General features: G+C 38.5%; 1 protein-coding gene across 2 annotated transcripts; it reads left to right on the top strand.

The window, feature by feature from the left end:
- Positions 1-188: 188 nt before the first annotated feature.
- ftr86 (finTRIM family, member 86) lies at positions 189-13,045 on the top strand. Of its 2 annotated transcripts, none has more exons than XM_016232849.1 (9): positions 189-762; positions 4,797-4,892; positions 4,974-5,207; positions 7,275-7,434; positions 8,794-8,886; positions 8,974-9,081; positions 10,823-10,888; positions 10,970-11,172; positions 12,559-13,045. In XM_016232849.1, exons 1-9 carry the CDS (start codon positions 253-255, stop codon positions 12,892-12,894), a joined length of 1,806 nt encoding a protein of 601 aa, XP_016088335.1. In that variant the 5' UTR covers positions 189-252; the 3' UTR covers positions 12,895-13,045. The 2 variants fall into 2 exon arrangements, with proteins under 2 accessions (XP_016088335.1, XP_016088334.1); XM_016232848.1 differs by having other exon boundaries at positions 8,968-9,081.
- The last annotated feature ends 5,090 nt before the right edge of the window (positions 13,046-18,135 follow it).

Here is an 18,135-nt window from a genome sequence, read left to right as displayed (position 1 = left end):
CACATCAAGCCTTTTTACAACATTGCATTCCAAACCCCCGATCCCTGACCGGATACACAGGTTTTTCAGCCTGCCTTACATTTTATTCTAGCTGTGTCATGGAAAATGTGTGTAGCACTTAGCTAGAACCATCCAGAGAACTTGTACTACTAGTTTTAACCACACCCGTTCTGGTTTAAAAGGAAATGTAAAAAGCCGTTGTCTGTGCTTTTGCAGAAACCCTGGATAGTTCATCTACCTGTCTTCAACATCATGGCTACGACAGACTGGGCTCCGGAGGCGTTTGCTTGCCCCATATGCTTGGACATCCTTAAGGACCCTGCTACCCTTCCCTGTGGACACAGTTACTGCCTGCTTTGTATCCAGAAGCACTGGGATCAGACAGCAAAGAAAGGCTCCTATGAATGTCCTCAATGTAGACAGCATTTCAAACCAAGACCCGTCCTAGCCAGAAGCAACGTGCTTATGGAAGCTCTGGAGAAGCTGAGGCTGAGTGGGCAGGACTGCCCGGACTCATCTGTCTCTGAGAGTCCAGAAGCGCTCTCCTCTTCCGATCCGGTGGGATCCTCAGGAGCTCCTGCGTCTCAGACCGGACTGTATCCCTCTCTGCCCTCCAGCTCTCTGCAGCTCTGCCCGCTCCATCAGCAGGTGCTGGAACTGTACTGCTGTGAGGACAAACAGTGCATCTGTGACGAGTGTAGCTTTCTCGAACACAAAGGCCATCGGGTGGTGCGTCCAGATGAAGAACGACAAAAGATTCAGGTATCCAACTGCATCATGTTTGGGTAAATCTCACAAAACCTGTCAAGAATGTTGTTTCGCCCCAAAATGTAAAAAAGAAAGGAATCATGTGCATTCTCATAAAATCATCCCAGACAGGGTGACCAGGGGCCATATACACAGCCGCTATGCTAAAGGGGTCATTGGATGCCCTTTTGTTGATATGATTCTTTAGGGTCTTAATGGGAAGTCTATAACATACTTTGGTTAAAATTTCTCAATGGTAGTGTAAAACAACACCCTTTTTACCCTGTCAAAAACAGCTCTGTTCACAGCGACCCGTTTCGGTGCGTGTCCATTTAAATGCTAATGAGCTCTGCTCACCCCGCCCCTCTCTGCCGTGGGGTGACGAGCCGTACTCATGAGAGACTCTTAACTTTAGCCTCATTCATCGTGGAACTTGCTAACTAGCACATTATTAGGAAAGGCGATTCATAAAATAACCTTATGCTCACTTCTTCTGGAGGTGAAGCTGGATCACGAATGATTCGTGCAAACATAGACGCATTTAGGTAGATCGGGGGTGCATTCCCTTCAGAAACAAACGTAATCCACTGCGTCTTCAGCGGCTCAGATGTTGAGAGTAAATGAGGACTGCTGTTCATTTTACATCCAACAACAGAACACCTCAATAGCTTAGGAGTTATTCTGCTCCGGCGTTGAAACAATGTCGGACTGATGACAGCTCACTCAGGGCGGGTCTAAGGTAAAACGTCAGTGTCAATCAACAATCGTGGGAGGGGCCTGGGTCTGTGTGACGTCACACAGCCAAGAATCTGAGATCGGCTTGATTTGAGAAAGGGGATATTATTTGTAGGGATTAAAAAAAAACACTGGGTGGATTTTTATCATTATAGGGTGTATGTGTACAGACACTGCCAACACATTGTTCATTTATGTTCAAACAACATGTAAAAGTGAATTTTGCATCCTATGACCCCTTTAAGAGCCTTAAAGGGTTAGTTCACCCAAAAAAAATTGTGGTGTATATGACTTTCTTTTTTCAGACGAATCCAATTGGAGTTATATTTAAAAACGTCCTGGCTCTTCCAAGCTTTATAATGACAGTGAATGGGTGTTATTTTTCAACAGTCCAAAAGAAGTCCAATAAAGCGCATCCATCCATAATAAAAAGTGCCTCACATGGGGGTGGGGTATTATATAAAGTGAATAAAGGCCTCCTGTAGCGATTCAAGTTCGGTTTATTTCTATATCACATTTAAAAATGGCCACAGGCCAACCAAAGTGCTGTACAATAAGTACAATACAAGTACAGAGAGAAGAAAAAACAATGAGACAATAAAACTGGATAAAATTACATGTTAAAAGCCAAGACAAACAAATGAGTTTTGAGGCTGGATTTAAACTCTGATAAAGTGGAAGCCGTTTTGATTTGAGTCAGGAGATTATTCCATAGAGTGGGGCCAGCCACTTCAAAGACTCTGTTGCCCCTTGCCTTCAAGCGGGATCTGGGAATCTGAAGGAGGAATTTGTTTCCCAATCTAAGTCCTCGCGTAGGAGTATAAGGGTGGAGTATGTCCGTCAGATAAAATGGTGCTAGATTATTTAAAGCTGCAGTCCGTAACTTTTTTTGGTTAAAAATGATCCAAAATCCATTTTTGAGCAAGTACATAACCAGCCAGTGTTCAAACCTATCGGTTTACCTTAGCTCGATTCACAACGGTAAGTTTGTAATAAAGTTTTCGTTTTCGAATAAAAAATTTGTACTACGAAGTGGCTACAGAAAAAAAGAGATTGCAGGCCATTGCTAAAACAATAATAAATATCGGCAGGGCTTTTGAAAGGTGGCGTGAACTCCGTGTTTTGAAGGGTTTTAAAACGGATGCAGAGATGGCTTTTTTTCTGCTGGATAGGCAAGACATTTCAATGGTTCATTGGGTAATTACTAATAAGATAACAGTAGCCCACTTGTTCGCTTTACAGTTATGGAGCTTCTTATGTTGTGCTTTTTTCTCGTCTTGCTATGTTCATTATGATAAAAGATTTATTTAAAACGAGTTGTAAGGAACTTTAATTTGCATTTTGGGTTACAAAAAAATGTCTTTATATTTGAATGGTATGACAATTAGAGATTAGACTGTACAGAAATTGAAATCATCAGGTAACGCCATGCCGGTGCACAACCCACGCAAGGAAGATAATTCTGCAAACAGCTGCAATTGCAGGTTTTCAAACAGAGATGGCGACAAAGTGGCAAAACTTACGGACTGCAGCTTTAAGGATTTATAGACCAGTAATAAGATTTTATATTCAATTCTATCCTGAACAGGCAGCCAATGTAGAGATCTCAGAAGGGGCATAACATGATCAAATTTTTTACATCCCTTCAGGAATCTAGCTGCTGCATTTTGAACTACTTGTAAACGGGGAATTTGAGTCTTTTAAACACCATAATATAGAGCGTTGCAGTAATCCAGCCGAGATGTAATGAAGGTGTGGATAGCGACCTCTAAAGAGGCTTTAGAAAGAAAAGATTTAATTTTAGAAAGAGAGTGAAGATTGCCTACTACAGAGCTTATTTGTTTGTCAAATTTCAAGCCGTTGTCAATTTCTACACTCAGATTCCGCACTTGAGAAGAAATAGCAAAATTTAAGGACTCAAGGTTAAGTTTGTTTTGTGTTTTAGTTTCAGAGGGGCCAAAAACAATAACTTCCAATTTATCTGAATTCAGAAAAAGGAAATTTTTTGAAAACCATGATTTGACGTCGTCTAGGCACGCTGATGAACTATTAAGAGCACGCTTATTTTTCGTGGTCACAGGCAGATAGATTTGCATATCGTCAGCGTAACAGTGGACCCCAAGGGAAGTAGATAGAGAGAAAAAAAGAGTAGGTGCTAAAACAGATCCCTGAGGAACACCACAAGTTAAATTGCCTAAAGAGGTAGTGAAGTTTCCTATTTTAACTGAGAAAGTTTGGTTTGTTAGGAAAGATTTAAACCAATTTAAAACTGCCCCCCCCCCCAGACCCACATAAGACTCCAGGCGAGAGATGAGAAATTCATGTCGATCGAAGGCTGAGGACAGGTCCAGCATAACTAAAATGACAGAATCCCCAAAATCAGTATCCATTAGAATATCATTAAGAACTCTTACAAGGGCAGTTTCAGTACTATGCAGTGATTTAAAACCTGATTAAAATGTCGCATAGATATGATTATTAGTTAGAAATGACTGAAGTTGTAAAAACACAATTTTTTCCATAATCTTAGAAATTAAAGGTAGAACAGATACAGGCCGGAAATTTGCTAGAATAGAAGCATCCAGTGAAGGTTTCTGTAGCACTAGGGTGACTGTGGCCATTTTTAAACTATCAGGGATAAACCCTGATTGCAGACATTTATTGAGCAGAGATACAAGCCCTGGTCCTACAATGTCAATTATTTGCTTCAAATAGCGAGGGTGTATGGGTGTATAATATCATCCATGTGTTTTTGCAGGGCCGCTGCTGGCCAAATGTCATTCTTAGAATTTTTTTGACACACTTAAGACTAACATTTTACTCTGAGCGGCTTTATACATACGGCCCCAGATCATTGAGCTCGCTTAATCTGTTACTGGAATCTAAATTCAGTTAAAAATAATGAGTAGTGAGTGTCAGAACAGCAAACTAAACCCTTTTTTTCTGTCTCACGCATCTGTGATGTGAGAATGGGATGTACTGCAATAAATGAAACCTAGTCAACTGGAGCACATTCAACAGTTGACACGCTCCTGACAATGACAAAAAGCGTGCATGAATAAAGATAGGGAGAACAGCATTTATGTAGGCATTCATTACATTTCTCTTAAAGAGGCGGTGATGTTTCGTTTTTGAATGATTTGAGTGTTTATTAAAAGTTGCATTGGACACATTAATTATGGGAATGAAAAGTAACCCCTAAACTATTTACTGCTGATTGCCTCTTCAAATAAGACTGGCCAAAGGCTGTTTTGTGTTTTTGCTGTGCGAAAGTCTTGGACCGTTGTACATTGACATTGTATGTCTTTATACAGCAAGAGCTGAGGAAAGTGAGTGATCGGATACAGGGGAGCATTGCAGACAGAGAAAAGCTTATTCAGAGTCTTCCTCAGGTTTCCCAAGCACACAAGGTAATAATCACATAGGAAATATTTAGTCTTTGTGTCTCAGTAATGGAATGGTTTGTTAAGACATGAGTTTGTCACTCACAGAGCTCAGTGCAGCAGCTGCTGGTGGACAGTCAGGCGGTGTTTGACGATGTGTTGAGGAGCGTTGAGCTCAGTCACTCTCAGGTGCTCGAGCTTCTTCAGACGCACCAGAAATCAGCCAGCAGCCGCGTCGAGGCCCAAACCTACAGCCTCCAGCAGGAGATCGTCAGCCTGAACCAGAAACAAGAGGAGCTGAGGAGACTGGACAGCATGCAGGACCCCATCACCTTTCTGAATGTAAGTGATGATTCGGCTTTAATAATGGCAGGCGTATAACATCAGTCTTTGCAAACAGATGGTAGTGTATGAAAACACTTTAAAATCACTACATTTATAAATAAATGCCCACTTTTTTTTTCTCTGTGTCTGTAATTTTTGTGTAGAGACAAACTTTAACGAATATATGTGACCCTGCACCACAAAACCAGTCATAAGGGTCTGAATATTTGGCTGAGATACAACTATTTGAAAATCTGGAATCTGAGGATGCAAAAAAATCTAAATCTTGAGAAAATCATCTTTAAAGTTGTTCAAATGAAGTTCTTAGCAATGCATATTACTAATCAAACATTAAGTTTTGATATATTTATTGTAAGAAATTTACAAAATATCTTCATGGAACATGATCTTTACTTAATATCCTAATAAAAGAAAAACTGATAATTTTGACCCATACAATGTATTGTTGGCTATTGCTACAAATATCCCCCAGCGACTTAAGACTTTGTGCTCCAGGGTCACATATATATTTGGGTCAAAGACGAGATGTCACGTTTTGGTGTCCGCATCAAATTAAATTGACAAAAGTGATTTTATATACACAGAAAGCATAATCTAAGTCAAGTGTCTACCTTTATTTTTCAAATAACTTGTGAAAATAAAATGTCAAAATATGGGTAAAATAATGATCGTTATTCAGCGCAACTGATATAATTGTATAAACATGAAACGCTTATTCTGACTAATTTAAATGAATAAAAACAAAAGCTGACAAATGGGTAAAATCTAGTGGATTGAAGGATCGTGGCAAAGATTTAAAATGACAATTCATTAGTATTTTGGGGGCTTTAATGTCAGCTAATGATTCTGGTTCTAAATATGACAAGATTTATTGGTATATAAATACTGTTACACTGAATGCATTCTAATGCACAGAAAATTAAAGCCGTATTTAACTTTTATTGTTTTGATGCTGGAAACCCCTTTTCATCTTTGGTCCATCTGCTTTACCAGCTCTTTCATAGCATTGTATATCATGTCTGGAGCAACTCATGACCTGCTGAAAATCCTGCAGTAAATCCTGTTTTCATCGACACTGTTACTTATATAATGTTCTTTCAGAAGATGATTTATAATGAGTTATTTGGTTGATGTCACCTTGGGTATATCATTTGTTTAAACAAACATTTGTATAAATGACAAGTAATCGGGAAAGGTTGTAAGATTGTACTGAGATCTTTACTTAATATCCTAATAAAAGAAAAACTGATAATTGTGACCCATACAATGTATTGTTGGCTATTGCTACAAATATACCCCAGCGACTTAAGACTTTGTGCTCCAGGGTCACATATATATTTGGGTCAAAGACGAGATGTCACGTTTTGGTGTCCGCATCAAATTAAATTGACAAAAGTGATTTTATATACACAGAAAGCATAATCTAAGTCAAGTGTCTACCTTTATTTTTCAAATAACTTGTGAAAATAAAATGTCAAAATATGGGTAAAATAATGATCGTTATTCAGCGCAACTGATATAATTGTATAAACATGAAACGCTTATTCTGACTAATTTAAATGAATAAAAACAAAAGCTGACAAATGGGTAAAATCTAGTGGATTGAAGGATCGTGGCAAAGATTTAAAATGACAATTCATTAGTATTTTGGGGGCTTTAATGTCAGCTAATGATTCTGGTTCTAAATATGACAAGATTTATTGGTATATAAATACTGTTACACTGAATGCATTCTAATGCACAGAAAATTAAAGCCGTATTTAACTTTTATTGTTTTGATGCTGGAAACCCCTTTTCATCTTTGGTCCATCTGCTTTACCAGCTCTTTCATAGCATTGTATATCATGTCTGGAGCAACTCATGACCTGCTGAAAATCCTGCAGTAAATCCTGTTTTCATCGACACTGTTACTTATATAATGTTCTTTCAGAAGATGATTTATAATGAGTTATTTGGTTGATGTCACCTTGGGTATATCATTTGTTTAAACAAACATTTGTATAAATGACAAGTAATCGGGAAAGGTTGTAAGATTGTACTGAATCTCACTCGTGTCTTCTGCAGACATTCATGGCCGTGGATACTATGGATCAGGCTGAAAATGCAGCGATGGAGATCTGGAGTCCAGAGTCTGTGATATCTGGGGTCAGACTGTGTCTGGACGCTTACAGACAGACCACGCTAAATCTGACCAAAACCAACCTGGCCAGCATCTTTAGAGTGGGTGAGTTGTGTAACAGTGTGCTTCAACTGGACTATATCTTAGCATATGTGACCCTGGAGCACAAAAGCAGTCATAAGGGTCAATTTGCATCATCTGAAAGCTGAATAAATCATCTTTCCATTGATGTATGGTTTGTTAGGATAGGACAATATTTGGCTGAGATACAACTATTTGAAAATCTGGAATCTGAGGGTGCAACAAAAATCTAAATATTGAGAAAATCATCTTTAAAGTTGTTCAGATGAAGTTCTTAGCAATGCATATTACTAATCAAACATTAAGTTTTGATATATTTACGGTAGGAAATTTACTAAATATCTTCATGGAACATGATCTTTACTTAATATCCTAATGATTTTTGGCATAAAAGAGAAATGTATAATTGTGACCCATACAATGTATTGTTGGCTATTACTACAAATATCCCCCAGCGACTTAACACTGCTTTTGTGCTGCAGGGACACATTTAAAATAATATTTTCTAGCAGAATGATCCATGTCTTCCTGCCCAGTCATCAGCATTTGTCATATTTTTATTTATTTATTTATTTTTAAATATAGTAAATGACAAACTGTCTGTATTTACATGACCACAGTAACATCACTATAATGCATGGCCTTTAATGTCTTATTAAATTGGGTAACACTTTACTTAAGGCTTTTATATATAATGCATTATAAAGGTAGTTTTAATGCATTGATTATGCTTTATAATGCACCTTATAATGCATTGTGTGATCTCATGAACAATCCTAACCACATTTATATACTTGTCTATTCTTTTTTTACACCTTTAGAAAGTATATTTAAATTAAAACACATGATAAACAAACCTTCAAATATTATAATGCATTTTAACTTGGTTTACAATTATTTATGAAAAGATTAATGCATTACAGTGTACATTAATTATTTTTGTTTATAATGGATCATACGTAAAGGCTTTAAGTAAAGTGTTACCATAAATTGCAATGAATAAATACATTGATTTTATTAATAATTAGAATAAATAATTCTTAAGCTGAATATTTCATAATACTAACTGTATGCTGTTTGTGGTTGTCGAGCAACATAACAGATGCTTATTTATTATGTCACATGTACATTTGCATTTTACAATAGCAGAATTTAGTTTTATTATTGTTGTTTTATGCTCTCTGCATACTGTAATGTACATTATCTATGCAGCTGAAATCTCTACAGTGCAGTGCAAATAAAAGCAATGCTTTATTTGACATCACAGTCAAGTTTTTAAGATAAATGTGGTTGTAAATTTGACTTTTACAAATAATAAGCCAATGTATTAGTGCTGTAAAGAGCAGCAAGCATGCCTTTTGACCGTGTCATGTCATGCCGCAGTCAATGATGCAGCAGCACAAGTGCATTCCTCCGGTCAGTCGTGTGATGGAGGTCTCGTCTCCAGCGATCCACAGCCGCCCTCACAAAACACAGGCAAGCACAGAGTTGGTCATTACTGTTTTGTTAGTGTACAAGGAATTCATCTTGCTTGATTGTAAACTGTTTTCCTCTCAGTTACAGAAGTGAAGTCGGAGTCCGTGAAACCAGATGCTAAACCCAAAGTCCAAGCTTCCTCTACTGCAACACAAGAGCACCACAAGAAACAAGCGTGTCCCTCTGCCAATCCAGGTAAATCATCTCCACTTCATTTCATCGTCCTAAAATATGCATGTATTACACACAGTTTTTGGATGCGTGAAATGTGACTTAGACATGTTTTCACGAGATTCACCCATTATGTTAAATGATGTCATAAGGGTACATTTTTTTGAAAACTGAGATTCATGCATCATCTGAAAGCTGAATAAACTATCTTTCCACTGATGTATGGTTTGTTAGGATCGGACAATATTTGAAAATCTGGAATCTGAGGGTGCAAAAAAATCTAAATATTGAGAAAATCATCTTTAAAGTTGTTCAAATGAAGTTCTTAGCAATGCATATTACTAATCAAACATTAAGTTTTGATATACAGTGCCTTGCGAAAGTATTCATACCCCTTGTTTTGTTATGTTGTTGCCTTATGTTAAACTGCTTTAAATTACTTTTTTTCCACATCAATCTACACTCCATACACCATAATGGTAATACAAAAAAAAAAAAGGTTTTTAACATCTTTGCAAATTTATTACAAATAAAAAATAATTCCATTGCATAAGTATTCATATTATTTGGGACAGTTGAAATTTAGCTCAGTAGCATTAATTTTGCTTGTAGATGTTAGTACACTTCAAGTGAAGTTAACCTGTGGCAAATTCAATTGAATGGGTATGATTTGGAAAGGCACACATGTCTTAATAAAAGGTATAACAGCTGATAATGCATATCGGAGCAAAAACCAAGCCCTGAGGTCAAGAGTTCAGAAAATAATTCTGCTTCATTGAAGGTTCACAGAAGCATGTAGTCTCTGTTACCCTTAATGGAAGACGTTTGAAACAAACAGGACTCTTCCTAGAGCTGGCCTCCTGACCAAACTGAGCAACTGATGGAGAAGGGCTTTGGTTAGACTGGTGACCAAGAAGCTGATGGTCACTCTAGTTGAGCTCCACGATCATATGTGGAGATAGGAGAAGCCTACAGAAGGACAAACATCGCTGTAACACTCTGTGGCCAAACTCAATCCTCTCTTCAGTGAAGACACATGAAAAAAACACACTTGGACTTTGCAAAAAAGCACCTAAAGGACTCTCAGACTCAGAGAAACGATATTCTCTGGTCTGATGAACCTCAATTCCAAGCATCACGTTTGAATGTCCTTGAGTGGCCCAGCCAGAGCCTGAGCTTGAACCCAATTAAACATTTCTGGAGAAACCTGAAAATGTGCATCTGCCCCATCCAACCTGACAGAGCTTGAGAGGTGAAGAGGTGAGGTGAAGAATGGCAGATAATTGCAAAATGATGATGAGCAAAGCTTGTTGCATCAAACAAAAATAGATTTCAGACTGGAAACGTGCTTCAGATAAATATTTAGTTAAGGGTATGAATACTTATGCAATGTACTTCAGTTTTTTATTTATTTATACATTTACGAAGTTGTGACAATTCTGTTTTTGCCTTGTCAGTATGGTGTATGGAGTGTAGATTGATGTGGGAAAAAAGTAATTTAAAGCAGTTTAACATATGGCAGCAACATAACAAAACGTGTTTAAAAAAATGAAGGGGTATGAATACTTTCGCAAGCCACTGTATTTACGGTAGGAAATGTACAAAATATCTTCATGGAACATGATCTTTATTTAATATCCTAATGATTTTTTGTATAAAAGAAAAATGGATCATTTTGACCCATACAATGTATTGTTGGCTATTGCTACAAATATACCTGTGCTACTTTTCATACAGTTTAAACCTCTTTATTGTGTCTCTACAGTGGATGCATCAGCATCCGGTTGTGTGTCAAATCCAGCTCCTAAAACCAGAGAGGAAATGCTAAAATGTGAGATTGTGTGATTTTTATACTTCATTAAATTTGTTGGGCAATTTTTTTGTTATATGTAACGTGTGTATTTCCTTTCAGTCCGCATCGAGCCCACACTGGATCACAGCAGTGCTTTCCGTCACATTCGTCTGTCTGATGGATATCGCAAGGCGACTCTCTGCGCAGAGAAGCAGAATTATCCGGAGCATGCGGACCGGTTCATGTTCTGGAGGCAGGTGATGTGTGTGGAGCCGCTGGCTGGGAGCCCGTATTACTGGGAGGTGGAGTGGACGGGACAGAGGGTAAGCACAGCATTCACATTAGTGCTGTCAGACCATTAATCACATCCAAAATACACGTTTTTGTTTACATAGTATATGTGTGTGTGCTGTGTATATTTATTATGCATATATAAACACACACACACATGCATGTATATATTTAAGAAAAAATTTACATTTATATATTAAATATAAGTTATATGAATATAAATATATACATGTAAATATTTTCCAAATATATACACACACACACATGCATGTATATATTTAAGAAAAATTTTACATTTATATATTAAATATAATATAAGTTATATGAATATAAATATATACATGTAAATTTTTTCCAAATATATGCTGTATGTGTGTGTGTATTTATTTATGCATAATTAATATACACCGTACACACACAGTTCACGATTAATCGTTTGACAGCACTAATTCACAAACTACTCAAATACACTGGATGATTTGCAACTTAAAATTAATGTTTAGGTTTTACGGTCAAGGTACATAGAAGCTATTGTTGCAAAATTAGTCATAGGAGTGTAAAGGCCAAGATGTACTTTTATTTATTTATTGGCATGGTATACATTCGTAATCTTAAAAGGATAGTTCACACAAAAATGAAAATTTGCTCTTAATTTACTCACCCTCAGGCCATCCAAGATGAATAGATGTCTTTTTTCTTCAGTAGAACAGTAAAGAAGATTTTCAGCTGAAACCGTGCTCTTTGGTGATTCATAAAATGCAAATCAATGGCTACCGTCACTTTGAGAGTAAAAAGAAAGCATATCAGGCGAGACTAAATTAATACCAGTGGTTGTAATGCTGTGTTGTTGAGGTCTTACGAAGCAAAATGATTGGTTTGTGCAAGAAACTGAATATTATTTATGACATTATTTCAGTGATTTTTGACCTATTTTACCTGTTAAAGAAAACCTGCTTATTAATTATGCACAACTGCATATAATTCACTTTTCACTTGCAGCCCTAGTTATAAATTATAAGTCACCTATAAATAAGTATATACAAAATTAGTAGCAGTTCTTAAGATTGATGTGGTCTGGATATGATTAAATAAAACATGATCAGACTATCAACTTGCCTAATAATTATACACACACTGTAAACAGAGAATCCGATCAAACAGTTAATACACAAAGCTTTGTATTTTTTCACTTATTTATTAACTAAAATAAATAATTAATGGAGAAAGTATTTAAACATCATTGATGTCAGGTGTTTTAGTTAAGTTGGGATCTAGAGGTCTCTCTTGCATCAGGTAAAGGTAGTTTTTCAGTAAAAAATGAATTTATTAAGCAGAAGCTTTATCTGAAGTCATGATATTGCATTTATAGCTACTGGATTTATTCCTTTGGCCTCATGACATTCCTTGGCTGTCTGCAGGTGACGGTTGGCGTGGCATATAAGGACATGAAGCGCTCCGCATCTGACGACAGCGCCAGACTGGGTCACAACACACAGTCCTGGAGCCTCTACTGGTCCGGCAAGGCCTTCTCTATGTGGCATGATGGGAAAGAAACCGCGCTGGTCGCTCCCAAAGCCAAGCGCATCGGGGTTTATCTGGACCAACAGACCGGCCTGCTGGCGTTTTACAGAGTCTCGCACAATCAGGCCCAAGAAATATGCAGCGTTCACACGCACTTCGACAGACCTCTCGTCCCCAGCTTCCGCTTCTGGTCTGGAGTCGGATCCTCCATCTCTATCTGTGAGCTCAGCTGAAGAGCAGAGAACGACTGGGAGAAATTACTGAAATAAGATGAAGAGTGTCAGCTGTTAAACATACACCCTTATTGCAATCTTTATCTGTTTACGACTTTACGATGAAAATAAAATATGAATACTAATGCATCATACGCAGTGTTGTGGGTAATGCATTACAAGTAACGCGAGTTACGTAATCAGATTACTTTTTTCAAGTAACTAGTAAAGTAACACATTACTTTTTAATTTACAAGAGAATATCTGAGTTACTTTTTCAAATAAGTAACGAAAGTTACTCTTTTTTTCCAATTTATTGACCGACAGCTCTGGTGTCGCCATGTTGAGAGAAATCAGATGTTACTGTAGTTCTGAAATAAATATGAATATGCATTAATTCATCTCACTCACACAAAAACAGATTCAGTATTCCTCAAAATGAATAAAAATAATGCAACTCAGAATATGACGCAAACCTGCAATAATTAAATGTTAAACAAAACAAATATCCTTTATGTATTTAATCCCATTCTATTAGCTTCTGAGCTTCGATGATCCAGTTCAAGCGTACTAATAAGCACTAATTACTCAAGACTAACATTTATGTGTCTTTGTTTATTGCTGAAGTGTTCTTCTGCATTCTACTGTACTTCCCCTTCAGCCTGAGGCTTATTCATTTCACTTCTGGTGTGAAAGTTATTTCTGAAGTGTTCTTCTGCATTCTACTGTACGGACGTACATGTACTTCCCCTTCAGCCTGAGGCTTATTCATTTCACTTCTGGTGTGAAAGGCTTTTATATTCGCCAAAAATATAACTTTTTTATTTTAAAAACAAACAAGCAAGCCCTGCCCAGATTTAAAAAGTAACGCAAAAGTAACGTAACACATTACTTTCCATAAAAAGTAACATAATTAGTTACTTTTTTATGGAGTAACGCAACATTGTAACGCATTACTTTTAAGCTTAACTTTCCCCAGCACTGATCATAAGTGTGTTTGTGATATGCATGTTTATCTACTTGAATAAAAGCTGATGCATCATGTGAGTATTAAGCACCGTTATCTTCAGTGTACACAGCTATCCTGGCAGCAAGAGCATTGAGGTCTGTAAATACAGCAAGCTGCCAGAGTTCCCAAGCGTCCCAGAAAACCAGGAATGCTTTCCAAGCCTTGAAAAGTCATAGCAAATAAATAAAGATGATGAAGAAGCACCACCACCGTTCTGTTCATAAGTCATATGTCGGCTCATATTGTATGTCATCTGCTTATGCAGAAGTGTTTTGAATTTGAGGTTGTTAAGAGCAAGTAGATCCTCCTATAGCTCTATTGTTTCTAAAGAGAAAGAGATGGGATGTTTCTGCCTCCAGCACTCCAGCTGATTCTCCTTAAGCTGCAGATGCGATGGAGAGGACAGGGTTTGACTGCAAACTGAAGCACGTAGTAACTCTAGGTGATGAAGAGCAAGGAGGTTCTAGCTATCTCGTGGAACCTCCTGATTCTGGATACTAATGTCTGCTTTATTTCTCTCTGTGTTCTTGGCTTCGAGGCTCGAAGTGCTTGGTGACAACACATGTGGGAGCTTGTGCTTTCGTTTCTCGGACCACAAGCTGCTGTCGACTGAGTTTGAGCACTGGATCTCATGTGATGCTGAAGAAGAAGAAGAAGATGCACATTTTTGTTATTTAAAAGGCCGTTTCAAACACTTTTCAGACAGTAGCACGACCACAACGAACCATATAAACAAACAAACACTCTCCAGGTATCAAGAGCAACGAAACAACTCGATCTGTTGTGTTACTTTTCTTCAATCACACTGGTTTGGACTTGTGACTTCATAATTGATTGGATTTAATAATTGAACAGAGATTTATGGGACAGGTGTCTATTTGAATTTCAGATATGACTGAGATTAAACGCCTCGGATGAAAACTATCAAGAGAAAAGACTTGAATGCGACTCTGTCCATTTGTTTTGTTTTGTTTTGTTTTTGTGTGCCTCGCTGGCTCACACCGGATAGTGTGATGCTGAAGAAGAAGAAGAAGGAAGAAGATGCACATTTTTGTTATTTAAAAGGCCGTTTCAAACACTTTTCAGACAGTAGCACGACCACAACGAACCATATAAACAAACAAACACTCTCCAGGTATCAAGAGCAACGAAACAACTCGATCTGTTGTGTTACTTTTCTTCAATCACACTGGTTTGGACTTGTGACTTCATAATTGATTGGATTTAATAATTGAACAGAGATTTATGGGACAGGTGTCTATTTGAATTTCAGATATGACTGAGATTAAACGCCTCGGATGAAAACTATCAAGAGAAAAGACTTGAATGCGACTCTGTCCATTTGTTTTGTTTTGTTTTGTTTTTGTGTGCCTCGCTGGCTCACACCGGATATGACGATTGCGGATGTTGTTCAGCGCAGATAGAGTCCCCTGCTGAAGGAGAATAATGTCTCTAAACAGCTCAGAAATAACTCAGACACACACGAGCGAAGCACACCAGCGGCACCAGAAGGTAAGACGAGCGTCTCAGCGCTTTAGTATGTATTTCTGAGCCGCCAGCTTCAGCTTTCACTTTCTTCAGTGCTGAGCTCAGGCGTATTGAATTAATACCGTGTTAGTTTCATTATCGTGTATTTAGTATATTAATCAGCCAACACTGGGTTTAGACAGCTACCTAATGTGTTGTAACGCATTGTAATCAACAGAGTGGCAGGTGCATGCATGCATACACAGTTACACACAGATAGAGCATGTTGCACAGTGGTTATTATATTACTGACAAGTGCTGTGATAATAAACAGACTTCACTCATAGAGATTACAATGTGCAGTATTCTGTGACAAATATATTTATTGTGATATGATAAAATTGCTATTGCTTTGCATTAATAAATGCAGTTACTAATAATATTACTTGTTTATGTCATGTTTATGCACATTTGACAGTAAAGCAGTCAGCTTGAGTTGGGAAGCTTACAACATGTATTTTATTAACAACAGTAGCACGTGCCAAATCTAATTTGTATGTAGAAATGTACTCTTTTTAAATGCACCATTATTCTTCTTTGGCCTTGTATGAAACTGACCAACATGTGATTGTCGCAAGTTGAAGAAAAGTTTGTTTTGCAAAGCACTCTGTGACGTTTTTTGACTTTATACACAAAAAGAGCGAAAATCTGACAAATTCTGATTTATTGATGATTTGATATCTGCTGCCATCTGCAGGTTATAATGGGGATTTGATGTGTTTTTTAATTTTACACGAGTGTTTGTTCACCGCAGGTATATGTTGGTCATCCCACTGAAAATAACTCTTAAGTTGGATCATTTAGGAGCTTTGAAGTGCTGGAAATAGTTGTGTGAAATGCTTGAAAGTCATTGAAAAGTGCTTGAGTTTCTCTCTCAGAAGGTTGTACAAACCCTGAAATGAATAATGTGAAAACATTGGAGTATGGATCAGATCAGATCAGATCTCTGTGTGGAGCACTGGCTGCTGTCAGAGAGAAATCTCACTGCATTGTTACAATTAATGGCAAAATGAATGTTTGGAAATATGAACTGATGACACACTACAGCAAAAGATAGAAATAACTGCTGAAAATACTAGTGTTCTAATCATTTTGGCCACCACTGTAGTTATTGATGTAAGTCCATTAAGGCGTTGTGTGTGTGTGTGGTGTGATGTGTGTGTGAGATGTGTGTGTGTGTGTGTGAGATGTGTGTGAGGTGTGTGTGTGTGTGTGTGTGTGAGATGTGTGTGTGTGTGTGTGTGTGTGTGTGTGTGTGTGTGATGTATGATGTGTGTGTGTGTGTGTGCGTGTGTGTGTGTGATGTATGTGTGTATGTATGTATGTGTGTGTGTGTGTGTGTGTGTGTGTGTGTGTGTGTGGTGTGATGTGTGATGTGTGATGTGTGTGTGTGTGTGTGTGTGTGTGTGTGGTGTGATGTGTGATGTGTGTGTGTGGTGTGATGTGTGTGTGTGTGTGTGTGTGAGAGAGAGAGTGTGTGTGTGTGTGTGAGAGAGAGAGTGTGTGTGTGTGTGTGAGAGAGAGAGTGTGTGTGTGTGTGTGAGAGAGAGAGTGTGTGTGTGTGTGTGAGAGAGAGAGTGTGTGTGTGTGTGTGAGAGAGAGAGTGTGTGTGTGTGTGTGAGAGAGAGAGTGTGTGTGTGTGTGTGAGAGAGAGAGTGTGTGTGTGTGTGTGAGAGAGAGAGTGTGTGTGTGTGTGTGAGAGAGAGAGTGTGTGTGTGTGTGTGAGAGAGAGAGTGTGTGTGTGTGTGTGAGAGAGAGAGTGTGTGTGTGTGTGTGAGAGGTGGGTGTGGTGTGATGTGTGTGTGTGTGGTGTGATGTGTGTTTGTGTTTGTGTGTGGTGTGATTGTGTGTGTGTGTTTGTGTGTGGTGTGATTGTGTGTGTGTGTTTATGTGTGGTGTGATTGTGTGTGTGTGTGTGAGATGGGTGTGGTGTGATGTGTGTGTGTGTGTGTGGTGTGATGTGATGTGTGTTTGTGTGTAGTGTGTGTGTGGTGTGATGTGTGTGTGAGATGGGTGATGTGTGTGTGTGGTGTGGTGAGATGGGTGATGTGTGTGGTGTGATGTGTGATTGTGTGTGTGTGTGTGTGAGATGGGTGATGTGTGTGTGTGGTGTGGTGTGATGTGTGTGTGTGTGTGTGATGTGTGTGTGGGGTGTGTGTGTGTGTGTGTGTGAGATGTGTGTGTGTGTGTGTGTGTGTGGTGTGATGTGTGTGGTGTGATGTGTGTGTGTGTGTGTGGTGTGATGTGTGTGTGGTGTGATGTGTGTGTGTGTGAGATGGGTGATGTGTGTGTGTGGTGTGGTGAGATGGGTGATGTGTGTGTGTGGTGTGGTGTGATGTGTGTGGTGTGGTGTGATGTGTGTGTGTGGTGTGATTGTGTGTGTGTGTGAGATGGGTGATGTGTGTGTGTGTGGTGTGATGTGATGTGTGGTGTGATGTTTGTGTGTGGTGTGATGTGATGTGATGTGTGCGTGATGTGTGTTTGTGTGTGGTGTGATTGTGTGTGTGTGAGATGGATGTGGTGTGATGTGTGTGTGTGAGATGTGTGTGTGTGGTGTGATGTGATGTGGTGTGATGTGTGTGTGTGTTTGTGTGTAGTGTGTGTGTGAGATGGGTGATGTGTGTGTGTGAGATGGGTGATGGGTGATGTGTGTGTGTGAGATGGGTGATGTGTGTGTGTGTGTGTGAGATGGGTGATGTGTGTGTGTGGGGTGGTGAGATGGGTGA

The sequence above is a fragment of the Sinocyclocheilus grahami genome, unplaced genomic scaffold (genome assembly GCF_001515645.1).
Source record: "Sinocyclocheilus grahami isolate Dianchi unplaced genomic scaffold, SAMN03320097.WGS_v1.1 scaffold419.1, whole genome shotgun sequence".
In the NCBI taxonomy this organism is placed as follows: domain Eukaryota; kingdom Metazoa; phylum Chordata; class Actinopteri; order Cypriniformes; family Cyprinidae; genus Sinocyclocheilus; species Sinocyclocheilus grahami.
The sequence above is the reverse complement of the archived record's forward strand: the minus strand, read 5'-3'. Positions and strand labels throughout refer to the sequence as shown.